Genomic DNA, 25,649 nt, shown 5'->3' with positions numbered 1-25,649 from the left:
TGCCATATGTCAGGCTTTTCATGAGGCTATAGGACTCATCTCTGCATGGGGCTTGGGCTCCTGGACACTGGAGTGTCCTGAGTCAGGCTGGGTACAGTCTCCCATTCTGGTGACACTGAAGTCGCCTTGGCCTTTCTATGTCCAGGTGCCCAGTTCCAGGCTGTGTGGGGCTTGGTCATATCAGTGGCAAGTATGCCTCACACAGAAGCGCATCTGGCTGCCCTCTGGCTGCCCGGAGACAGAAAGAGGGCTCCTTGAATGGTTCTTCTTTTTCCTGGAAGTCACTGAAGAGCGAGGGACCCACCTGTCCCACCCCGGGCTGTGACGGCTCTGGTCATGCCAATGGGAGCTTCCTCACTCACCGGAGGTAACTGTCACCGTAGGCCTGCCATCTCTGCCAGTGAGTAGGGACCCTGGCCTTGGGCTGGAACCTGGCTCCTGGGAGTGGGGGTGGGATAGACTTGGGCTGAGTGTGACTGTGGGCACCAAACTGGGGACTTGTAGGGTGCTGCTGGTGCCAGATGATGTTTCATTTTTCACTGTGTGCCTGCTCTCACCAGACTCCTCTCTGCCCTGCCTGAGTCCCCCTGGATGGCATTAGGCTGGCCACACCTCATGCCTTGGAATCTCTGAACTGTGGTCAGAATCCCCTGCCTGCTCTGCAGAGGGCCTGGTGACCTCTCTTCCCTTCCTCTTCCCTTCCTCTTCTCTTCTTTTCTCTCATCTGCTCCCTTCTCCTGTCTTTTCCTCTTCTTTCTTCCTGTACCCTCTCCTTCCCTTTCCTCTCTTTTCCTCTTCTCTCCTTCTCTATTCTCTCTTCCCTTTTCCTTCCTCTTTTCTTCTTCTTCCCTTAAGATTAATTAGTGCATTTATTCAACAAAATATTCATTGAGAGTCCATCATACACCAAGACCTGGGTATAAAGCAAAGAACAGAATGACAGCCAACTCTTGCCTTTTGGGGGAAGGTGGGCAGAGAGAGATTACAAACAAGTTACTGAATGGTGAATAGTGCCAGGGAAGGGGCAAAAGGTTCCTGAAAAGGGTGCCAGACATGTGCCCCAGATGTTTGGGGGACAGATTGTGGGTAGGGCAGGCCTGGGAAAGGCCTGGCATGTAGCTAGAGAGGAGCAGAGAGTTGGAGCCGAGGTTTCATCTGCTGCTTCTGACTGGGAGCAGAGAGAAGATGGGCTCTCACTTGGGCAACTGGGATGGTCTTGGGCTGTAGCCACAGAGGAGGCTGCTGGGGCCAGAGCTGATTAGCAGAGAGCCCTTCTCTATCTTCCTGAACACCTTTCATTTTGCTTCAATCTTTACTCATGGTACAGATTATCATTGCACTAAAATAAAATCATGCCCAAGGATCCACATATTTTTATGCATTTTTCTTCTTGAACATCTGTATCTGAGTGCTCACATGCTGGAAGACCTCAGGGTCAACTTATGGGACTCCTTCAGAATCTCTGGCTGTGTGGACCTCAGAAACCAGAGGAAACAGTGCATGGAGCAGTGATGCCCTGCTCCCTCCAATTCTTGGTGGGCAGCTATGGCTATGCCAGACAGAATGGCCTCGGAGGGAGGACCTTCCAGGCCCTGTCACACCTAGACCATGTTTGGGGAGGCAGCTGATGAGGAGCAGTCCCACCATGGGAGGCCCTCAGGGTTACTTGGATGCAAGGGGATGTGCTTTGTACCAGCCATGGCATGACCTGGACTGGTGACATGTCCTGGACTGGTCATGGCAGGTAGCCCTGGACTGGCCCACAGGTTGTGTCCCTGGACTGGTCAGTGATGTATGACCTCCGCTTTCAGTTTGTCTGGTTGTCCCAGAGCAACTTTTGCTGGAAAGAAGGGAAAACTCTCAGGGGATGAGGTTCTCAGCCCAAAGTTCAAGACCAGTGATGGTAAGGATGCTCATCTGCGCTGCCCCTATTCACCTGCCATTCTCTGTACTGGTGGGAAGAGGGAAGGAGCCCAAGCCCCAGGAGTTGTGAAGAAGATAGCTCTAGTCCTGAGCCCACAGACCTTCTAGCCTTGATTTTGAAGCTGTCATTGCTGCTGTGTGAGACCGGGCCCTTCTTGAATAGTCATGTTTGTGCTGACCTGAGGATGTGGTGTCTCCTAGCATGGGAGAACCCATAGCAGCTCCAGGAGCCATGGCCACAGAAGCTTGTGGTGGTGCGGCTCACTCCCATGTAGGCAAAGACCCTCAGCGTTTTGGGACAGATCTTCCCTTTGATCTCATTAATTAACACTTGTAGGGAAACCTATGCTTGCTTCCCCCTGGAGCCCAGGTCAGGAGACAAACTGCAGTATTCATCTCATTTTTCAAGATAGACTTCCCAGGGTGAAATATGAGACTCAAGCCTAAGATGGGAGCTTAGAGACCATGGGGGAAGACTTCTGCCCCACAGGGACCCTTGAAAGTAGGCCTATACCGTCTTTGCTAGTCTGGGCTTCATACTACAGCTCTAGCTGAAGTTTCTTTCTGGGGTAGTGTTGGAGAATGACGAGGAGATCAAACAGCTGAACCAGGAGATCCGAGACCTGAATGAGTCCAACTCAGAGATGGAGGCCGCCATGGTACAACTACAGTCCCAGGTAGGTAGAGCATCTCTTTCCCTGGCCTACATTTCCATCCAGAGGCCATCCTGGAGCTGTGTGGCCAGTGTCAGTGTTGTGGGGCTGAGCTGTTCTACAGTGCAGCACCCAGCCAAGTGATGCTGATGGGATCTTACTCCAATTCCTGCTGTCCTCCTGGGCCAGTCCCATTGAAGTAATTAGTCCATCAGGGATAGGGCCCTTCTTGTACTAATCATCCTGACTGTGTTTCCAGTTTAGTTAGTGCTGGTGGCCTGTCAGTGTGGTGCGCGGGCCTGAATAGAGCCAGGGCTTCCACACAACTGCACACCAGCAGAGTTGCCTACATCCCTCCTATTCTGTATTTTTTTTTTTTAAATATTGAGGATTGAACCCTGGTCTTTGGCCTTTGTGTTGATCTATATTTCTGGTCCTGTAATTTTTTTTCTTGAATTTTTAAATAGGAGCCCACAGAGTTGCCCAGGCTGGGCATTTTGTAATCCTCTTGCTTCAGCCTCACACAGTGCTAGGATTATAAGTATGCACTCTCACACCGGCCTTGTAGTCTTCCTTCTTTCTTGAAGACTGGAGATAAGAGCAGATTCTGTCCCTTTGGTTGATGGTTGAAGACTTCTCTGAGAAAATACCCGACCACAGCATGTGTGTCCTGAGCAAAGCTATGGCTCTGTTAAAGGGTTATATGTAATATTTAAATGCAGGTATAATATTTTCCCCAAAGGAAGCATTTGTCATCAGAAAAGAAGCAGGGAAGGCCTTACTATGAAAACAAAAACAAGCTCAACCGCTAGCTGTTGAATAGGGACAAGAACAGAGCAACTGGCCTGGTAATAGTGCCCTCTTGTGGCTAGAGGAGGGATAAGGGATAGGAAGGTGACCAGCGTTCAGAGGCAGATGCTGGACATGTTCCAGGTCCACGTGCTGCTCTGTTTTTTCTCCCCAACAAACAGGCTCATCCTACCTACAGCTGCTCAAGAGCCTGGATAGAAATAGCACGTGAAGCTCAGGTAGGATTTTCACTGTGCACTCTAGCATCAATGCAGCGTCCCTCAGAATGTGACAGTAACGGAGAGTGATAGCAACAATGATACACTCTCCCTGCCCCCAACGACATCTCTGGGTGGGAGACACAGCATGTGTCAGTGTGACTCTGTCATCCTTCCCTTTCAGAGTCCCCAAGGCCTTATCAGGGTCAGTGGACTTGAGATAGCACTTCTTATTTCTCTTTATTCGACAAAACCAACTTTTAAGAGTCAGGTGTGGTGGTGCATACCTGTAGAACTAACAACTCTGTCCTAGCTTCCCTGAGTCCATGTGAGCTTGCAATTTTAAGGCCAGAACAGGCAACACAGCAAGACTGTCTCAAAACCAAACCAAACCAATCCAAGCTAACCCAAACCTACCCTTTAAATAGCAGATTTAGACCTTTGCTCCTTCCTCCCTTTGAGAGAGTTCAGTGGGTTATGGTGGCTGCAGAAGGGTCAAGATGAAGTGAACCCTCCCCTAGTCCTTTAAAGCCACAGGCTTGCACCAGATAGCAGAAGTGTGCTTGGCTTTCTCCTGCAGCACCTAAAGGAATTCACTATCCCTGCCTAGTGCCACATATTATCCAATTTCTGCCCCAGGGTTCCTTGGAGATGCACAGTACTACCGGGGGCTGTCCCTTAACCCCAAAGACCTCAGGGTCAGTAACCCTTGTGCAGGCCCAGGGATAGTGTGCAGAGTGGAAGAAACTTTCCAGTGTATGACCTGGGGACCACATGTTGGGAGGCTGGGAAGCAGTTTGTCTTTTTAGTGTGAGATGCTTGATGCTCTCAAGGTAGGTATCACTGTTTCCATGTTACAGACAGAAACAGGAAGCTTGATAGAGTTAAGTGTACAGCTAATGTGAGCTGGGACTGAGCCCAGGTGCCTAGAGTCAGGCTGTGTCCTCGCTTTGCCCCTAGGATGGAGGACACACAGTGGACTGTGGCCATGTGCGGCTCCTGGAGCAGTTGCTGAATCTGCTCCCATCTTTGCAGGGCTCAGGTTGTTTCCAGAGGACTTTGCTTCCTCCATACCAGGACCAGGGCGCTGCCAGCTCTTTCTTGAGGAAGGGATCCCGTAGGGAGGCAGATCCTCTTGCCCCATCCCTGGGCTCTGTCTTCTCCCAGAGAGATGTGAGTGCATGCCCAGTAGGATGGAGCCAAGGGCAAGTGGCGCTTCCCACCTCTCTCTGGCCTAGATCTCCTCCATGGAGAAAAACCTGAAGAACATCGAGGAGGAAAACAAGCTCATCGAAGAACAGAACGAAGCCTTGTTTTTGGAGCTGTCTGGGCTGAGCCAGGCCCTCATCCAAAGTCTTGCCAACATTCGCCTTCCACACATGGTAGGCACCGACTCCTACCAGGGAGTCCTTGAAGACCAGGGAGGGGAGGGGCCCCTTTTACCTATGCTCTGGGTCTTTCTGGAAGGATCCTCTGCCCTTTGTGGAAATTCCCTGTGCTCTGACTGGCCTGGAAGCTGTTTGTCACAGGGGCTTGAGGCCCCTAAGTAGCTTATGAATCCAAGTAGATTAGTTTTGGAGGCAGTGAGTCAGTCACTGGGATTGTGGCAGACAGAAATGCCTCTGGGTGTTTTGGGGTAGAGTGGGGGCAGCTGCCAGCACTGCTCATCTTGGGTTGGAGTGGAAATGGAGGCTGATGTTTCTCTACTGGTTTTCCCTGCGTGGGGCCTACTGCATGGGCAGGGCTTGCTAACCTGGCTCTGTTTCCTAGGATCCAATTTGTGAACAGAATTTTGACGCCTATGTGAACACCCTCACCGACATGTATTCCAACCGGGACTGCTACCAGAACCCTGAGAACAAGGGCCTCCTGGAGACCATAAAGCAGGCCGTGAGGGGCATCCAGGTCTAGACTGTTACATGCTGCGGAGGATCCATCTGGCTCCCACGTTTACCTCCCATACCCTGCTGCATTCGGCAGGGACCTCTAACTCACAGTGACTTCTAGTTGGCAGGCTGGGTGTGGCCTCAGGCGAGTCCAAAGGATGCTTGGAAATTAGTGTCTCCTGTGATGCCCCTTCAGCCCAGGCCTCCTCACACAAGTGCTCGGGACACTGAAGTATTACAAAGTGATTTATTTTTGTTTTCTGAAAAAAACCCGAAGAGCAGCTCAAAGTCTCCAGTGGAAGCTCATGGACAAGGTTCTCAGGGAAGTTTTGGTGTTTTGCAACCATAGTATTTCTTTGTTTGTTGAGGCCGGGAGGGCAGCCGCAGGCTCGGTGGCCAGGGGTCTCCTCCTGGAGATCATGCCTGAGGCTGTATGTCTGTGCTCAGTGAGGCCCATGTGGCAAGTGTTTTATGTTTTAATTTAATTCAGCTTTGTGTTAGAATGGGACAAAGCTCTGTTTCAGAGCTGAAACCAGGAGTAGGCCTTCCAAGAGAGGGTACCACAGTTTCAAACATCCAACCCACTCAGCTCCAGGGATTGTAACCTTTGAGGCCCCCTGAAAATCAGCATCCCACCTGTGGCAGTTGGCACCCTGAGCTGTGCAGACCTGTGGTGGCTTGGGTTCCCTCTCAGGATGTGATTTTCAGGCCCAGGTCTATCCAGGCCACTGAGCTGCCCCTGCTCTGGTTGTAGCTGGGATTGTTTAGTGTCAAAGGTGGGGACAGGTCAGTGAGTTCAGGGGTGAATTCCTCATGGGAGACTACTGAGGTTTCACTTCTGTTTAGATCATTCACGATGCAAAAGAAAAGGTAAATTTTAATTTAATGTGTTAAAAACACAATGTTCCTACCATGTAAATACTCCAAGTCAACTGTGACTGCAATTACGAATTAGTATTTAAAAGTAGAGAAATTGCACTTCCTGGAAGACATTGAAAGTAGTTAGTTTAATTATTCTGTAAATTATTTAATTTTGTCAAGATGTAAGTATTTATATTCACACCCTCTTATGTTAATGTCTGTTATTTATTTAACATTTTTATTTATTAATTTTTTACAATGTCACTAGACCCCACACTAGGGCACCATAAGAGTGAAATAAGGAAAATCAAAGCAAAAGTAATTATTTGACTATAAGATAGGCCACAAAAACATCTTGATAAAACTTCTAGTTATAATTTTGATGCAACCAACTTATTTTTTATATATTTTGTTATTTATTCTTTTAATAATGGAATTTTTAAAAAAGTATTTTGTAACCGAGGAATTTTGATAATTTGGGGATTTTTTTCTTCCCCTTGGTCCAATGGAGAGAAAGCTATTTTGGTTTTCTTTTTTCCTGTTTTTGGTTCCTTTGTTGCAGCCACAACAGCAAGTGGAATTTTATATTTATTATTATTTAAGTGTAGCGCAGCTGTGTGTGCTCCTGCGTGTTTCTTGTGTTATGTTTTTGGCAGTTCTCCTGGCTGAGTCCCGTTGCCGTGCAGGCATGCTGGCTGTGGCCAGCGCCAAACAGTGGCCCACACTGTGTTGGGCCCCTGGCAGCCCTGATACTGTGACCCTCCTTCCTCAGGAAACGCACTGGACCCACAGCACTTCGTTTGTGTTTGGAGGGTGATTTCCTAATAAAAAAAATCTGACTTGAGTTGGTGCCATGATCTGCTCCTCGCCCGTGTGGGAGTGTGTGGGTGGTGGTCAGGAGGGGCGGCTGTCCCATCCCAGATAATACAGGCGCTCCTTCCCGGGGTCAGCTCAGCCAGAATCTCCTTCTGGAACCATCTTTCCCCAAGTGAGTTCTATGAAGTCTCAGTCATTGTATGCTGCCTTGTCCCATGAAATCAGGTGTGCACAAATCAGCATTCTTCCCAGGAGTTTTCTCTTGGGTCAAGGGGAACAGCATTCCTGCTGGGATGAGCCTGGGGTATGTAATATCACTACACCATTTCTCTAGCCACAAGTCAGTGTTAATTCAGACATTCTGGAAGGAGATGGTGTTGGGTATCGAGGCAGAAAAGAGAGAGGCACCCTAAGAAAAGCCTCAAGGCGTCTGGATTCAACTGGGCTTAAAGACTGGGTATTTGCAACTTCCCAGTTACTCAAGGCAATGGAGTTCTTTCTCCTTCTCTTAGTTTTCTTTTTTCCTCCTTCTCTCCCCCACTCCCTTTTGGTTTAAGCTAAAGTGCATTGGATTTTTGGTCTTGCAGATGCAATTCTTCATTGTTACACTTTTGTATCAGGTCTCCCAGGGACAAACTTACATTTGAGGCCTCTGGTCACATTCAGCCTAAATAGAACTGTCATCATGACCTTTCTAGGAATCTGGCTCTGAGGGCAGACGCTGAGCTCCCTCCTGCATGCAGACACAGGACCTACCTTCAGTGCTAAATTCTTAGAAATTTTAGGTTTCATTTCTAGTCTTCGCCTCAGTCAGACAAGTTTCAGGACACTGGGGCGGAGGTATGGGTGCAGTGCAGAGCAGGTGCCAGCACATACTAGTGGTTGGTGCAGAACCTGTGCTGCTGCACAGAAAGGGCTTTTAGGGGTTATCGTTGACCCCATTTGAAACAGGCAACCTAGGTTATACGACAAATGCTGGGGTATAGGTCTGGGTTTGGGAAGGGTGATTCTCAGTGTCCTGCTGCAGGCTGAGGTGAAGGACTTCTGGAGGCAGTAGAGTTGGTCAGATAGAGTGGCCTGTGACAACCCCTGCTGGTGACAAGGAGCAAAAGAAAACTGTTGGGGCCCTGCCTTGGTTGCCTGCAATGAGGAGCCAAGGCCTGTGGAGGAATGAGACACCACTGAGTCTGTCCCCATGCGAGGGCAGCCAACCAGGGCTCAGTTCCTTAGTCCTGTCCCCACTCTCGCTCATGATCTTTGCTCCTCTGGCTTTTAAAGGTCCATTAGGCCTCTTGTCCATCCCGACCTTAAAGCTGCCTAACTTAGGTCCCTCAAACCAGAGTCTCTTCCTAATCACATCCAGGCATAGATGCAAGACTTACTTAAAAATCTTCCAGATAATTCCCAAGGCAGTGACAATAAGAACCACCGAAGCATGTGAAAGGATGTGAGGTGCATATGGTAGTCATCACCAGCAAACTGTATTGGAGTCTGATGACTCATCAGTCTACCTGGCTCTCTGTGCAACTCTTAGCTGGCCTAAAGAGCTGTGGACATGGTGTGGGTGGGAAGAGGGCCCAGACTAGCAACGCAACAGCTGTGACTGGGTGTGCAGTGAGGGTATGGAGGGCTTGGAAGTGGGGGTGAGGGTGCAGGGATCACATCCCAGCACAGATTTCTGCTCATAAGCAGAGGACTGGTTAGCAACTGAGGAAACAGCGGAACCTAGTCATGGGGATTCCGAACTGAGCCCTGTCCCAGCCCCAGCTTCTCTGCCCAGGCCCAAGGCTAGCAATGACAAAGTTGCCCCAGCAGGCAAGCACTGAGGACAATTCTTCTGGTGGGTTTCTGAAGACTTCAGAGGGATCTTGGAGAAGAGCATCCCTGGGCAGAGGATCTTCGGTCTTTAAAGAGTCTGACATTACCCCATGAAATTCAGGTAAGACTCTCCTGTTAGCTTCAAGGGTCCCTACAGAGCCCTGGCAGAGCCCCGGCAGAACTGTGCTTCAGGATGTTGGGGTCAGGCCCTTGCTTTGTGCCTACCCTGTCCTGCTCCTGGCCGCTCCTATTGTCCTTAACGCAACACTTTCCTCTCAGTGTCTACAGTATGCAAGCTGCCTGTACAGGCTCATCTAAAGCCTGACCTTTCTTGATTCCCAATTTCTGTGCCTCTTTGTCTCTCTCTATAGCTCCTCATTGGTGCTCCTTGGGGGCTGCCTTAGTTCACATCCTGATCTTCTTCTCTTCATCTTTGATGATGTCTGCTGAATAATATAGCTCCACAATATTCTCAGAGTCTACCTTTTCCTCCTGTTCTGCTTAGATGCCTAACAGGCATGTAGTTTGGTGCCAGATATTCACTGGCTTTTTCCAGCCTGGCCCCTCCTTTGCCCAGCAAGGTACTAACCTCTAGCTGGTGATTTCATGTCCATACAACTATGCCTACATGGATGGCCAACTTGGTGATATGTACCTCCTAAATAGGTAAACTGGGAAGCAGCTCCACAGAGAGTGGAAGAAAAATGGATGGTTAAGTGGTCCTGTAGAAAGCAGTGCAGGGATATGTGTACGAACCATGTAAACTCAGAGACTCAAATTCCAAGGGAACCTTTCTCAGGAAATGGATTGACAGTTTAGTTGAGGTGTCTGCCCAGACTGGTTTTGTCTCTTGAGACAAAATACACCTGGAATCTTGTTGACCAAGTGAGACCTTGAGGGACCTGGACCTCCTTGAAGTTGGAGGAAGTGATATGACTTCAACCCTTTAGAGCCAGGCTGAAATGCTCATCACTGTCAGTGTTAGGAGCCTGGCAAGAGACAGGGGATCCTGGATAGCTTTGCTCTGCTCACGGGACTCAGGAAGGAAGAGCTGACAAGGAAAGGGCACCTGCCAATGAATGCCCCTCTTTGGACCCACTCATTCTTGATCCATGGGTACTTTCTGCCACATTGGACACTTTTATCTGTTTCTTTCTCATCCTGTCCAAAGCATTTTCCTTATCTTTAATTATTCTACAGCCTTCTCAGTGGAAGCTGTCAAAACAACGAAAATTTCTGGTAATGCCTAGATCTAAAGATTGTGAAGAATCATTTGACACCCACTAAGTTGTAAAGACCAAGGATGTGTGTTTGTGAATTCCACCTGTGACCCTTAGGACTACTGCTTGGGATCCTCAACCTTAGGCTGCTAATCTGAGATCCAATCAGGCACCAAACCTAAAATGGCTCCGTAAAAGTTGCCCCAGCTCTCAACCCATACAGAAGTCTGATCTGGCTCAGCTCTGAGCAGGTACAGGACAGAAATAAGGACTATCTGATCTTGAGCCATTTTTACATGCACAGGCTTATTTCATTTCTCAACCTCCTGTGATACAGACTGTAGGATTGTCCTCTTCATACAGATAGGGAAACTGAGGCACAGGAGGTTGTTCCAAGGTCACATAGAGAGGAGTTGTGCTGACATGGTTTACCCACAAGTTCCTAACTCTAAGGCTGGTCCTCAGTTGCTACATGGGGATGCCCCTAGGGTCTGTCTCTTCAGAAGGAGGGTGCTGTAGCTTGGATTCTCTGCAAAACAGTTAGATCCAGTGATTATCTGAGGAGCCATAGAAGAAGGAGCTGCCATGGCCCTAGGCCAGTGGAGGCCCTTGGTGCAATGGAAAGAGCCAGAACTCACAGCTGTTTCGCCTCTGCTCAGTAGAGTTGGCAAGGAGTCCAGGCTGATGTCTTTGCCTCTTGGTTGCTCTGATCATTCCCCAGGACAGGTGAGGCTAGCTGGAGACACCGAGGTGTCCTTAAAATGGAGCTAGTTTCTCTAACCCATGTGGAGAATGATACATTGGGTGAGAAGAGTTGTTGAGAAAGCCCAGAAGTTGTCCAGGGGATTCTCCTTAGTGGATTTTCATTGGAACCGAGGGAAGCAAGGGCCACCCTATGGGTGACCAGGGCAGGGACAGGGAAGCTGTTGTGAAGAAGACTGGGGACACTGGGGAGGTGGGCAGAGCAGGGCCAGGACAGAGTGGAAGAGCCAGGATGAAGAGGGATCATGCACAGCCGGACCAACTGTATGAGATGTGAAATTCTGGAGTGTGATCAACAAGGGAATCTTGACAACTTGTTATCTGGCTTACTGTAGACTTAAGGTCCTCGAGGCCAGGGTCCTATTACACTAACTGTGCACCCCTGGGTCCAGAGTAGGATTGACCCTTGTAGAAAAGCCACACATAGCACTGAGTGCATGAGGGGACAGAGAGAAGTCAGAGGGCTTCAGAGCCAGCCTTGATTCACTGGGGACATCTGAGTGGAAGCTGGCATAGGATGTGGGCTTTCATAAGGTGTTTCTTCACCCAGACCCTACCACTGGGCTGCCTGGGAGGAGCCAACTTGGAGCTAGCCTCTTAAAACCTGGCAGCTTGGTGCTCCTCCCAGTGCCTGGCACCCCCACATATAGGCAGTGAGCCTCTGACACCACCTCTGACACTCCAAGGATACCCTCACATTTACCTTCCTTTCTCTGCCATTTCCGTCTGTGGCGGCCATCACGCTCAGCTGAGAGCCAGGCCTGGTGTCTGACCATGGCTGCTGCCGGGGTTTGGAGCCACGCTCTTCATATCTGTACTCATAAGGCTGGATGCCATACACTTGTGCCCTTGGAGTGGATTCATCTGCTTCTACAAGCTTCTCCAGGACAGGCCTGGTACGGCAGCAGTTTCTGGCGTGGCCCCTACTTCTCCAAGTCCACATTCCCCTTGGATTTCCCTCTGGCAATTCACGAGAGACAGTGAGGAAGGGTCTAGAGCAGGGGGAGGGACTCCATGTTCCTGTCAGTGGCAGCAGTGTCACTGAGACCTTGGGTTCACTTCCTAGGAAATGTCACTCCTCAGAGCAGCTCTGCCTCTGCTTCCTGACAGCCTTGGGGTCTGCTCTTACACCTGCATCAGCAAGGTCTCCAAAGACAGAGATGTGTAGCTCTGATACAGGCCCAGCTCAGGGAATATAGCTGACTTTATCAGATCCATTTCTGGTGCCCATGCATGGTTAACTTTTTATTAAAGTGGTTTAAGATGAGGACATACTTTTTTTTTTTTGGTCTTTTTCATTTTTATCGGTACCAGGAATCGAACTCACGACCGCCTGCTTGCAAGGCAGGCGCTTATGCCGCTGAGCTAAATTCCCAGCCCCTAGATGAGAACATATTTTTAAGAATCCCTTCCCAACCATTTTGCACATGTGATCTCATCAGCGTTGCTGGTGAATGTTCTTCAAGACTGTGTGGTATGCACAGGGAGGAGCACTTGGCACCTGTCCAAAGACTGTTATTTACATCCTGTGGTTACAAAGAGTTTAAAGTGAGAAAGAACTACTTTTTTTCTTTTTGATTATATAGTTTGTCTCCTCCCAACACGACAGTTGTGTAGTGGTGACACCTGGTGGCAGTTTCTGCATTTTATCATTCCCATGGCCTTAGCTGGCACTTACCTCTGGGTTCCTCCTTAGGATGGAACTGCCTGCCTCCAGTTCAGCACCGACAGAGCCAGCAGTGTTTGATACCTGTGGGCAGGAATGGCAGAGAGAGGCCAGGACACGGAGACTGGAGGCAGCAGCACACAGAGATGTCAATGACTGGGCCGGGGAAGGACAAGTTGTGGTTGTCAGAGGAACACTGACCACATGTTCACTCACTTTCTTGGCAAAGAGAAGTGAGAAGGACTTTGGGCAGTGATTCCTATGGAGCACGGGGAAGCCGCCAGTGCATCCTGTGTGGACCCTGCTTACCACCTCCTCTACCCTGCCCCAAGACAGCCTTCTTGCTGCCACCAAATCCTGAGCAGGGCAAGGCCTGGTAGTATTTGGATAGGAAGCTTTACTTCAAAAATAGGGTGTGTTTTTTAAAAATCTTGGAAGATAAAAACATTTTTCCATTATTGTTACTTTGAAGCAACATATGCCTATCTTAAAAACAGTCACAACACAGATGTAAGTAAAGTGGTGTCTTTGTCGAGGACTCAGAATGTGGGTCTTATGCATTGACCCATGCAATTGCAGTGCCCTTAACACCTGTCAGATCTGTATTTCCATCTGTTATCATTTGCTTTCTGCCTAAAAAACTTCCTCTAATGCTCCATATTGGACAGTTCTGACGTTGAATTTTTTAGATTTTTAGATGTCTGGAAAAAACTTTCATTTAAATAAAAAGTGATAAACTTTAATTCTGAGAGCAGTTTTAAGTTTACAGAAAGTTTGAGCAGGTAGCACAGGTGCCATAAGACAACCCCCAGCCCACATTTTGTATGATTCCATTGAATGATACTACGGAAAAGTAAAAACTGTAGAAAGAGCAAAAAGTTCAGAGCCTGGATGTGGGCTGGGGAAGAAAATGAGCAGTGCATCGTGGAAGATTTTTAGGTGAAATGATTCTGTATGATATAATGTGGACCAACCGTTACACATTTGTTAAAACCTAAAGAATGTTCAGCACCCAAAGCATTAAGAAACCCTAATGTAAATTGTGGACTTGAAGTAATAGTAACATATCAGTATTGGCACATAAATTGTAACAATGTACCTCGCTAATATAAGTTGTTAATAACAGTCTTTGTGTGCATTTTGTAGCTCATTTTTTATCACTGATTAGTATTCTATTTTGTAGACATACCACAATTGATTATCATTCATCTATTTGATATTATGTTGGCTGCTTCCAATTTTTGGTAACTAAGAATTAAGGTGTTATATATCTATATATCTATGTATCTATGTGTCTATGTGTGGTTTTTACATCCCAGTCTTTGGGCAAATTCCTAAAAGTACAAGTGTTTGATTTCATGATTAGACTATGTCTAGTTCAGTAAGAAACTGCCAACCTGTCTTCCAAATTGACTTTACCGTTTTACACTCCCACAAGCAGTAGATGAATATCCTGGCTGTATCCCCATGTTCACCGGTATTTGGTGGTGTCAGTATTTTAGATTTGGGTCACTCTATTTTTTAAAATTTGTAAATTTTATTAGTACATGTTCACAGTTCATGCGGTTTACAATCTTCCTGTGGGAGTGTTTACATGTCATACCGCAGCTTGTTTCTTTTTAAATCCATTTCCGCTTTCTTTCCCTTCCCTCCCTCCTCCAATTCCCCTATGCCATTGTTCATTCTTGTTGATATTATTAAACTTAGCTCATGTTATGGCATATCATGCTTTCATTAATTGAGGTTATTAGGACATTGCAACTCTCTCTCTCTCTCTCTGTCTCTCTCTGTCTCTCTCTCTCTCCCCCTAAATCTTTTTGGGTACTGGGAATCAAACTCACAACCTTGTGCTTGTCAGGCAGACGCTTTGCTGCTGATGTATATCCCAGGATAACTGAGGTCCTTAGATTTCTGCACACGGCGTATCTTTACTTTACTGATTGTCCCCTTCCCCTCCTCCTTGCCCTTGTATGTCCCTTGGACTACTTCCTTATTTCAAGAGATCTATCTCCTTGCCCCTGTATACCCATCTTTATTAGTCTCTTTCTTTGTATTTTGCCTCACTCAATCAAGAATATCACCATTTAATATTCAAGCTTGTGATTCTCATTTATTTCATTTGACACTGTATTTTCCAGGTGCATCCATTAATCTACAAATGTGTCGAATCTGTTATTCTTTATAGCATAGCAGTATTTCATTATATATATCTATCACATTTGCTTTATCCAATCATCTGTTGATGGGTATAAAGGGTGTTTCCAGAATCTAGCTATTACAAGGAGTGCTACTATAAGCATGGTATGCGTGTGTTGCTGTAGTACGATATCTTAAGCTCTTTGAGGGAAGACACCTAGCAGGGGGCTTGTAGGGTCACATGACATTTCTAATTTCATTTCTTTGAGAACCCTCCATACTAATTTTCATAATGGTTGTATTAATTTACATTCCCACTAAAAATTAAGGAAAGTTCTTTTTTCACCACAGCCTCACCAGCGTTTGTTACTGTTTGATTTATTAATGGCTGTCATTCTTTCTGGAGTAAGATAGAATCTTAGCATTGTTTTAATTTTCATTTCTCTGCAATGGCCAGAGATGCTGAGCATTTTTTCATATATTTGTTGGCCGTTTATATTTCTTCCTCTGTAAAGCAGGTGTTCACTTCTTTGCCCACTTCTTGACTAGATCTTTAATTTTAAGTGGTTTAATTTTTTAGTTCTTCATATATTTTGGATATTAGTCCTCTGAGGAGTAGCTGGCAAATCCCCCCCGCCATTCTGTAGGCTGTCTCTTCACTCTATTAACTGATTCTTTTGTTGTACATAAAGTTTTTAATCAGATATAATCCCGCTTGTTGAGTCTTATTGTTATTTCTTGTGCAGTTGAGGTTCTGTTTAGAAAAACTGTTCTTACATCATGTCTTCAAGTTTTCTTTTTTAACCTATGTTACCTTCCAGTAAGTTTAGTGTTTCTTTTAATGGTTAGATCTTAAGTCCATTTTGATTTTAATTTCGTATGTGTTGAGAGATTAAGGTCCAGTTTTAATCTTCTTCACACAGACCACCACTTTTCCAGCACCACCCGTTCGACAGGCCATCTTCCCTTGAACACGTGCTTCGGGTACCCTTTGTCAAAGATCAATAGCTGAATGTGTCTGGGGAAGTTTCTTGTTTTTATTTTATTTTATTTTATTTTTTTATTTAAGAGGAAAAAGAGAAAAACACAAAACAAAACAAAGTGGTGTAAGGGTACACGTAATACAGAACTACAAAAAAAAAATAACAGTAAGAAATCACCTGTTAATAGATTACATATTATCATCTTGAAAATAGTTGCTCAAATCACAGTATCAAAGAATACAAGGTGGACATTCAAACAGGGAGACTGCAAACAGCTGTGTTCAATGATCCAAAAACATTGATATAGTCAGCTATTTAACACCCCTAAACACACTTGCTGTTATATCCGTTAGAGCTCTTTTTATTTTTTTTTCCCCTCTCTTTTTTACAACAAAATTTACACATCTTGGATTTTATTACTCCTTAGTGCTTATTACTTTTTTGGGGGGGGAGAGAATACAGTCAAATATGGCAAAACAAAGCTGTCAGTCAAAACTAAGGATAGACATAGCACATGGTGTAGAACAGAGCACAAGGTTATCAACAATGGTTATCAACGTTGTCTCTTGTTTCCTTAAAAAGAATTGTCTATCTCATTAGATATTATAAAGTTGGTCAAAATAGTAGAGAACAAGACCAATAAAACTTAGGCATTGTAAACATTACAGGACTTCCAAAGAAGACAATAGTCAAACCAGAATGGGCATCTTAGTGAATCTTATTGCCTTCAAAGTAGTTGCCTATACCACAGTGATATATGTGTCTGGGGAAGTTTCTGTGTCCTCAGTTCTGTCCCTTTGACCCACATATGTGTTTTTATGTTGTTACCACGCCATTTTTGTCACTACTGCTTTTATTATAGCTTGAAGCCAGGAATTGCCAGGCGTCCTGACTGGCTCTTGCCCAGCACCGCTTCTGCTATTCTGTGCATCTTTGGGCTCCATATGAATTTTAGGGTTGTTTTGTACAGTATGCTGTTGGTATTGTTTGGAATTGCATTGAATCTGTATAACAGTTTTGGCAGTGTGGTCATTTCAGTAATACTGATGCTGCCTATCAAGGGGCAGGTGACATCTTTTCATTTTCTCATGTCCTTTTCAATTTCCTGTTTTAGAGTACTGTAGTTTTCTCTATAGAGGACTTTCACTTTCTAGGTTAGATTAATTCCTAAATATTTAATTTTTCTTGAAGATACTGTGAATGGTATTATTTTCATAATTTCCTTTTCATTGCATTCGTTATTGGTGTACACAAATGCTAATGATTTTTGTGTGTTGATCTTGTGTTCTGTTACATTGGTGAAGTTTGTTATTAATTCTAGGAGTTTTGGGGCCTTCTATATAGAATATTGTGTCATCTGCAAAAATGATTGTTTGAGTTTTTTCCTTTTCTATATGTATCCCTTTAATCTCCTTCTCTTGCCTAATTGCTCTGGATAATGTTTCATGTACTTTGTGAATAGAAGAGGTGATAGTGAGCATCCTTGTCTGGATTCTGATCATAGGGGGAATTCTTTTAGTTTTTCCCCATTTAGTATGATGCTGGTTATTGGTTTGTTTGTCATATGCATCTTTGATAATATTAAGGGGTGGTTTTTCTTTACTGTTTTCTTTATAATTTTTATATCATAAAGGGGTGTTGCATTTTGTTGGAAGTCTCTTCTGCATCTATTGCTAAGATCACATGGTTTTTGATCTTGCTCCTTATCAAAGTTACTCTTCTCTCATTGCTGACATAAAATATCCAACATCCAAAATTAAGGCAGGAAAAGATTATTTAGCTCACAATTTGTAGAGGTTTCAGTCCATATCACCTGTCTCCAAGGCAGGGTGGTGTGATAGAGGGGCAAACATTCATGGAAGCAGAAGACAGCAAAAGCAACAAGAGCAAAAGGGAAAACAAGCCTCTTTCTGCCCCTTTTATCTTATCCAGACTACTGGGATTATGGTGGTAGAAATCCAATCAGTGCATCGATCCATCAATTACTCATCCTTAATCCCAGCACCCACCCTGAATCCCAGCATTGCACTAGGAGTCAGTCACAAACTCTAGATTCAGCCACATCCAGAAAAAGTCCTCCATGATTGCATGAGGCTTTGGGGGGACATACAGACACAAGCCATAACACTCCTGTTTATGTGAGGTATTGACGTTTATTGACATACATATGTTGAACCATCTTTGCATCTGTGGCATGAAACCTACTTGATCAAGATACGTGATCCTTTTGCTAATGTGCTGAAGTCTATTTATTTGTTAATATCTCGTTAAGGGTTTGTGCATCTCTGTTTATTAAGGAGAATAGCCTATAGTTTTATTTTTTAGTTGACTCTTTTTCTGGTTTGTGAATTAGGGCAATATTGGCTTTCACAAATGATCTTGGAAGTACTCTATCCTTTTTAATTTCTTTGAAGAGCTTGAGCAGTATTGGGATATAATATCCTTAAAAGTTTTGCAGAATTCAGTAATAAATCCATCAGGTCCTGGGATTTTTGGTTGGTAGATTATTACTGTGTCACTTTCATTGCTTGTTATTTGATTGTTAAACAGGTCTTCTTGAGTTAGTTTTGGTAGTCTGTATGTTTCTAGGAATCTATTTCTTTAAAATTGTAACTTTTTAGAACATAATTTTTTGAAGTAGTTACTATCTTCTGGATTTTAACAGAGTCTCTTGTGGTTTCACTGTTTTCATTTCTTTAGAGTTTTTTTTTTTTTTGAGACAAGGTTTTGTTATATAGTTCAGGGTGGCCTTGAACTCACTAAGTGGTCGAGGCAGGCCTTGAACTCACCACACTCCTTCTGCCTCAGCCTCCCAAGTGCTGAGGTTACAGGTGTGTGCCAACACATCCGCCCCCTTTTTCATTTTTAATTGCCTTAATGTGGGTCTTTTCTTACTTTCTGTTGGTAAGCCCATCTAGGGGCTTATCTATTTTGTTTTTAAAGAATCATGTCTTTAGTTTTTTTTCTTTTCTTTTTTACATTTTTAACCTTTATTTCATTGATTTCTTTTTTCATCTTTATAATTTCCTTCCTTAATTTCAGTTTGGGACTGGTCTGTTGTTTCTCGAGTATTTTAAGATTTCTCATAAGGTAATCTATCTGAGCTTGCTCTGTCTTCCTAATGTAAGCACTGGTTGTGATAAATTTTCCTCTTAAAACTGCTTTCACAATATCCCAGAGGCTTCAACAAATTGTACCACGATTGTCATTAATTTCCAGAAATTTAAAAAATTTCTGGTTGTTTGGAAGTGTACTGTTAATTTTCCAAGAGCTTTTACATTTTCTGAAATTTCTTCTGTATTGATCTCTATTTTTCATTGCACAGTGGTCTGATAGTATGCTTGGGGTAATTTTTGTTTTTTCACATGTACTTAAGCAAGGTCTGTGGACTAGTATATGATCTATTTTGGGAAAAGTACCAAGTGCTGCTGAAAAGAATGTATACTCTACTCTAGGAGGTGAAATATGTTCAAGGGTGTAGTTCAGTTCTAAAGTTTCTTTATTACCCTCTCTTTTTCTTCCTTTCTTTACTTTTTAAATTTAGTTGATCTCTTTGTGAATGTAGGGTATTAAGATGCTTCACTATGATTGTGTTATTTGATTTTTTAATTTTAGGAGCTACTATTTTATCTAGTAGCTACTAGTGCTACTAGATGCGCTAGTATTTGGTTTGTTCATCAGTGTTCTCTCTTCTTGTTGGATTGCTCCCTTAACTAGTATGTAGTAACGTTTTCTGTTTCTTCTAATCAGTTTTAACTTGAAGTTTACCATATCTGATATTAGAATTGCTACTCCTGCTTGTTTTCCAGATCCTGGTGCATGAAATGTGGTTTTCCATCCTTTAATTTTTAGTCTATGAATATCTTTTTTAATTAGATGAGTTTATTGAATGCAACAGACTACTGGATTCTGTTTTTGACTCAGTCTGTCAGTCTGTACCTTTTGAGAGTTGAGGCTGTTAACACTGAGAGATATTACCAAGATGTGTTGATTATTTACTATCATTACATTCTTTATCTGTTAGTGTATCACTTGTTTTTCTTTTCCTGATATTTTGTTGCTGTTTATCCACTGACATCACTAGTTTGCTCTGTGTTTTTAGCTGTCTTTAATTTGTTGTTTCTGTCAAGAATATTTCTATTTTCTCTACAGTTGGTTTAGCATTCACATGTCTTCTAAGATGGTCTTTTTCATGAAATACCTTATTTTAAAAAATTTTTATTTAAAGAAAGACTAAACAAAACAGAAAATAAGTAGAAATAATACATCCATTCAGAGAAAAAAAACAGTAAGAAGTCACCAGTTGATGTTTACATATTGTTATTTTACAAATAGTTGTTCAAGGTACAAAAATGGAACATGTAAAGTGGGAATTCAAACAGTGAGACTGCAAACAGTTCTTTTTAACTGTCCAACAAAAACTTAGTAACATGGTTGACAATCTTATACACTTAAACAGACATGCAGTTATCCATATCTTCATTTATGTTTAGATCAAACAAACTAAAGCAGGTTAAAATCATTCTGAACAAAGAATAATAGTATTGCTGGATTTCACATCATGACACTCCAGGATCAGCACTGGGTACTATCGTGTCTTTTTTAAAAATTTAATTTAAAGAAAGACTAAACAAAATGAAAAATGGGTAGAAATAATACATAATTTCAAAGAAAAAATAAACAGTAAGAAATCACTAGTTGATGTTTACAGATTGTCTTCTTACAAATAGTTATTCAAGATACAAAAGTGGAGCATATAAAGTGGGGATTCAAACAGTGAGATTGCAACCAGTTCTGTTCAACTATCCAGCAAAAACTTAGAAATATGGTTATCAATCCTATACACTTAAACATACATATCTACAATTATGTTGAGATTGAATAAACCCAAGCAGGCTAACATCACTCTGAATAAAGAATAATACTATTGCTGGGTTTTACATTATGACACTCCAGGATCAGCACTGGGTATTTTAGTGTCTCTTTTTCTTCAGAGTATCTGTTCATTTCATCATGTGTCATAAGATCAGTTCTCATAAACTATTTATAGATTCTACACATGCATGAGTCTTAACATGTATTTCTATCCTTTCTCTATTAGAGGGAGAAACAAAAAAAAGCAAGGCAAAATAAAACATATTCCTATAAACACACAAAACCAAATAAACATATAAGACCATTGTACAAAGAGTTCTATAATGGTTCCTGTGTTGTCTCTTGTTATCTCCAGTAGAATTGGCTATATCATCAGACATATTATCAGACATCAGATTATATATCATTACATAACAGTATTAATAAAAACGCAACTTTGTATATATTATAGAACTTTAAAAACTGGCAGTTATCAAACTCTATGTATATCATAGAGTCTTATCGTCTATACTCTCAGACTTGATACTATCAATCATATCAGTTTTGAATAAAATCTTCTCTGCCTCATTTCTGTTATGCTCTTTTTTTGCTGTCAGTTGTCTGCTTATCTTCTTCATTCTGTTTTCTGCTCCATTCATTGAGGCTTCTCTGCCACCATTCCTGGAATCCTAGTACTTTTCTCTCTCTGTAGAATGCCCTGCAGTATTCTCTGTAGAGTTGGATTGGTGGTTGTGAATTTCCCAAGTTCCTCTTTGTCTTGAAAGCATCTTGTTTCTCCATTAATTTCTAGAGACAGTTTAGCAGGGTGTATCAATATGGGATGGAGGTTATTTTCTTTTAGGGCTTGAAATATTTCGCTCCAGGCTCTTCTTGACTTAATGGTTTGTGTTGAGAAGTCTGCCGTTATTCTGATAGGCCTTCCTGTATAGGTTATCTGTTTCTCGTCTCTAACAGCTTTTAATATTCTGTTCTTATATTGAATTTCTGGGATCTTGATTATTACATGCCTGGATGTAGCTCTGTTTTGGTTGTAGGTGGCTGAAGTTCTGTATGCCTCATATCATTTCCTTTTCCTATGTTTGGGAAGTTTTCCTTAATTATTTCTGTGAATAACCTTTGTAGTTCCTTTGTTTGTACCCCAGCTTCTTCATTCACATTCTTTATTCTCAAGTTATAGATCCTTTTGTCATCTTCTAGCCTTTGTATTGTTACTGCTTGTTTCCTTGTTATTCTTAAAAAGTTTTCCCTTTCATACTCCCACATTGCAAAATTGTCCTCCAGTTTGGATAATCTATCTTAGTTTCTTTCAAGCTGATTTGCCATCTTTCCATGGAGTTTTTTTTTTTTTTTCTTAAATCAGTACTAGGGATCGAACTCATGACCGCCTGCTTGCAAGGCAGGTGCTTATGCCACTGAGCTAAATCCCAGCCCCTTCCATAGAGTTTTTAATTTCCTGGTTATCTCTTTGAATCTGCTTCACATATTCTATATTTTTAAAATATTCTTCATCAAATGGTTCTCTCCTTTGTTTGAGTTCCTCCCTTTTTCTGTCTGTATCTGCTTGAGGGGTGCTTAGTACCTCTTTTGTTAATCTTCTTATATCTTGCTTTATTTGGCTAAATATTTCACTTTTGAACTTGTCTATGAGGTCCCGAATATATTTCTTTATGTCCACTGGCACTATGTCTGATATTGCATGTTTGCTGTTCTCATTCTCCTTTGTATTTCCCTGTCTTGGGTCAATGTTCTCAGGGTTGGGACCTGGGGACTTTTTGTTGATGCTTCCTCTTCCTATCTTTTTTGCTTCTTCCAGGAGGCCCCAGTTTCTTTCTTTGTTGGTTACAATTCTTCTGAAGCACACTGGTTAGATGACCCTTCACACTGCTGTGTGCTAATGAGTTGCAGACAGGGACAGCGTATGCTGGCCCCTCCCCTCCGGAGGTGGCCTGCACTGTATTACTTTGTGCCACCTCCCCTCCAGATCAGTGGCTGCGGCAGTGGGGACAGGGGTGGGGCAGCCAGTGGGTGCCAAGCGGCTCCGCTCCCCCAACCTCTGGCGGGTCCATGGAGACAGGTCTCACCAGTGGCCTGGAGGCGCCAGAGGCAGTGGCTGGAGCTCAGTGGCATGGGGATCAGTCAAGCTGCTGTGGTGTGCACTGTATTTCTCTGCACCACCTCCACTCTGGGTCAGTCAAGCTGCTGTGGCCTGCACTGTCAGTCAAACTTCTGAGGTTTCACTGGGTTAGTGTGCACCACCGCTATAGAGACTTGATTTCAAATAACCTATTGGGTCTCATCCAGGTCATGTGACCCAAGCCTACCTCACTCCACCAATCCTGTTTGGGAAGGGAGCAACTGACAGAAGTCACTGCTGCCCCTTGTACTTGCCAGTCCTGCCTGGTCCCAAAATGTCATCTGCCAGAGCCCCCCTATTTATGGAATGGCTCCACTCCTGTCACTCACCACAGGTCAATGTAGGCACCCTGCCAACTCAGCTCTCCTTTTGGCTGGCTGACCCCCAAACTCAATGTCAAAGTGGCAGGATCTCGGATGGCTCCGCAAGTCAAGGTGGGACCTTGGATGGTTGGCAAGTCCCCTTAATTTCTTCTTGGGATAAGAGAATTCATCTCCTTCTGTTTGGGGCTCCCCACTCTGTATTATGTTGAATTCTAAGTTGACTATCTCAGGGAGCCTCTGTAGCCAGTTGTTATCTATCCGACGTCTTTGCTCCTCTCCTCAAAATATCTTATTTTTCCATCTACTTTGAAAGATAGCTTTGTTGGGTAAGTTAGTCTGGGTTGGAAGTTATTTACTCTTAGGGCTTGAAATACTTCGCTCCAAGGTCTTACAACTTTTAGGGTTCGAGTTGAGATGTCTGCAGTGTTTCTAATTGTTTTACTTTATTTCTTAAAATTAGTTACCTTTATATGTGATTTTTTAATTTTTCTCTGGCTACTTTTAAATTTTGTGGCTTTTGGGAGGATATCTGTTAATTTAATAAGGATGCTCCTTGGTGAGCTTTGTTTGCTTGAAAACAGTCTCACTGTGTAGTGTAGGCTGACCTTGAACTCACTTGTGTAGTCCAGATTGGTCTCACAATCATGCTAATCCTCTTGCCTCAATTTCCCAAATGCTGGGATTATAGGTGTGAAACATTAGTGAGCCTTTTTTCTCATAATTGTTTGATTTTCTATAAACATCACTTATTTCTATTTTAAGCTTTTTTCTTTTATTTGGTAGTTTTTCTGCCATGATTTTTGAAGCCATGGTAGTGAATCCATCTAGGCTATCTTCTAGTTCTTCTCTAACTCTGATTATCCTTAGATTGGTCTTCTTGTTGTCATCTAGTAGCTGCTAGATAGTCTTCTCTTGTTCTCTTATTTTTTTTTTTGAGTTCTTTATTGTAGTTCACTATTTTGTCCTCAATATCAGATACTCTGTCTTCACATTTTCCATTTCTGCAATGTGTGAATTCTATAGTTTTTATGTCAGATATTTCTGTCTGACATCTTTTTGATGATTCTACATCCTTGTTGAATCTGTCATTCAAATTTTGAACTGTTCCCTTTAGCTCGTCCAGTTTTTATTTTTAATCTAGTTCTCCCAGAATCACTACAGGCATATCGAGTAAGATTTCTGTGAAGTTTTGGTCCATTTCCTCCTTGAACTCATCTATTTTCTTCATCCCTTCCATGAAATTTTCATAGATTTCTGCTACCTGGTATTTGTTTTTTTCTCTCTTTGTGATCCCTTGTTTTGACTCGGAGAGTTAGGGGGATTCAAAAGTCATCTGTTTTCTTGTTTCTTCATTCTCTCTCTCTCTCCCTTATCTTTTTTGTCCCTTTTTTGGGGGGAGTTACTGCATGTCAGGAGACGAGAGAAGCAAGGAGAGTTTGTAATTTATTTGGAGATTTTTAATAGGATGTTGCCTTCCCATGAATAATTTTCAGCTTTGTATGTCCAATTCTAGTATTTATTCCTTATATTATTTACTTTAAGTGATTTGGACTCTTTCTCTATATTTTGTTGAATTACTTCTGGTTATAACAGCATCCACAGATTGAATCTTTGCAGGCATTCTTGTAAAATCTAAGTTCTTGGGTTAGGAATTGTTGCTTGCCTCTCCCTAGGTGTGATGGTGGATTCAGTAGACATTCACTGGCATGAAGTTTGTCCACTATGTCAGGAATATTCTTATGGAATCAAATCTTACAGCACTTCTATATGATAGTATTTGCAGTTACACTTCCCCCCTTTATCTCTTTTCTAAGCACAATATGACAGTTTATTATTTCTGGTTGTTCTGCCATGAGGTAGGTGAGGTGGGGTATGGAGAAGCGGAAGTGGTTGGATAAGCAGTATTAGATACTAAGGGAGAGGTTTAAACGTGGTAATAGTGGCAGATGAGGAGAAAAAGTTGATGTGGAGGCTTTATTTTATTGGAGTAATTTCAGTTGAGTTGAAGGTTTAGTATTGAGAGTATTATTTTGCGGTGGGGGGGGTAAGGGAGAGATACAGGAAAAAGGTTTACTGTGTGAGGAATGCTATGTGGTTGTCAGGACTTGCTGACAGGCAGGACAATAAACTAGGTAAGATATGGAAAAGCCAAAGGCTTAGGCTGGGAAAGATAAAAATATACTAGAGAAGATAGACATGACTGTATGTCTACGTATGAGAAATTTAAAAACTTGGGAGGAGGAGTTTATGTGTTTGGAAAAAGAACAAAGAAATATGTTAACAATATTGTCTTGGGGGTTTGAGGTGAAGAAGCTAGATGAGTGGAGAACTTCAACATTTATTAAATTAGAGCAAAGGACAAATACGCAAAAGGAACAACTTAACAAACACAGGAAACCATAAAATAATATAACATACTTCCATATTACTAAACCAATCAAGAAAATCTATGTCTGATGAATATATTAAATATATGTTTAATATATTTAATATATATGTTTAATATATTCATCAGTCTTGGAATATATTAAATATGCCAATGAGACACTGCATATGTGATTCTCAATAGCTTCTTTCTTTTTTTTT

The 25,649-nt window shown here is 42.9% G+C and overlaps 1 protein-coding gene across 5 annotated transcripts in view; it reads left to right on the top strand.

Annotated features, from left to right (window-relative positions):
* Window positions 1-7,174, top strand: part of Myt1 (myelin transcription factor 1) — a 58,899-nt gene extending 51,725 nt beyond the window's left edge. For 4 of the 5 annotated variants that reach the window (XM_063247966.1, XM_023561944.2, XM_063247963.1 and 1 more), the window contains 6 exons: window positions 146-367; window positions 1,812-1,903; window positions 2,497-2,600; window positions 3,548-3,604; window positions 4,822-4,965; window positions 5,354-7,174. In XM_063247966.1, the coding sequence (XP_063104036.1) occupies window positions 146-367; window positions 1,812-1,903; window positions 2,497-2,600; window positions 3,548-3,604; window positions 4,822-4,965; window positions 5,354-5,494 (760 nt within the window). In that variant the 3' untranslated portion in view covers window positions 5,495-7,174. The remainder of the gene's footprint in view (window positions 1-145; window positions 368-1,811; window positions 1,904-2,496; window positions 2,601-3,547; window positions 3,605-4,821; window positions 4,966-5,353) is intronic. The other variant, XM_003462780.5, reaches the window with a different exon arrangement.
* The last annotated feature ends 18,475 nt before the right edge of the window (window positions 7,175-25,649 follow it).

The sequence above is a fragment of the Cavia porcellus genome, unplaced genomic scaffold (assembly GCF_034190915.1).
Source record: "Cavia porcellus strain 051 isolate PalLab524CR breed Dunkin Hartley unplaced genomic scaffold, mCavPor4.1 scaffold_5, whole genome shotgun sequence".
In the NCBI taxonomy this organism is placed as follows: domain Eukaryota; kingdom Metazoa; phylum Chordata; class Mammalia; order Rodentia; family Caviidae; genus Cavia; species Cavia porcellus.
Note: the sequence above shows the minus strand (reverse complement) of the source record. Positions and strands in the feature narration are given on the sequence as shown.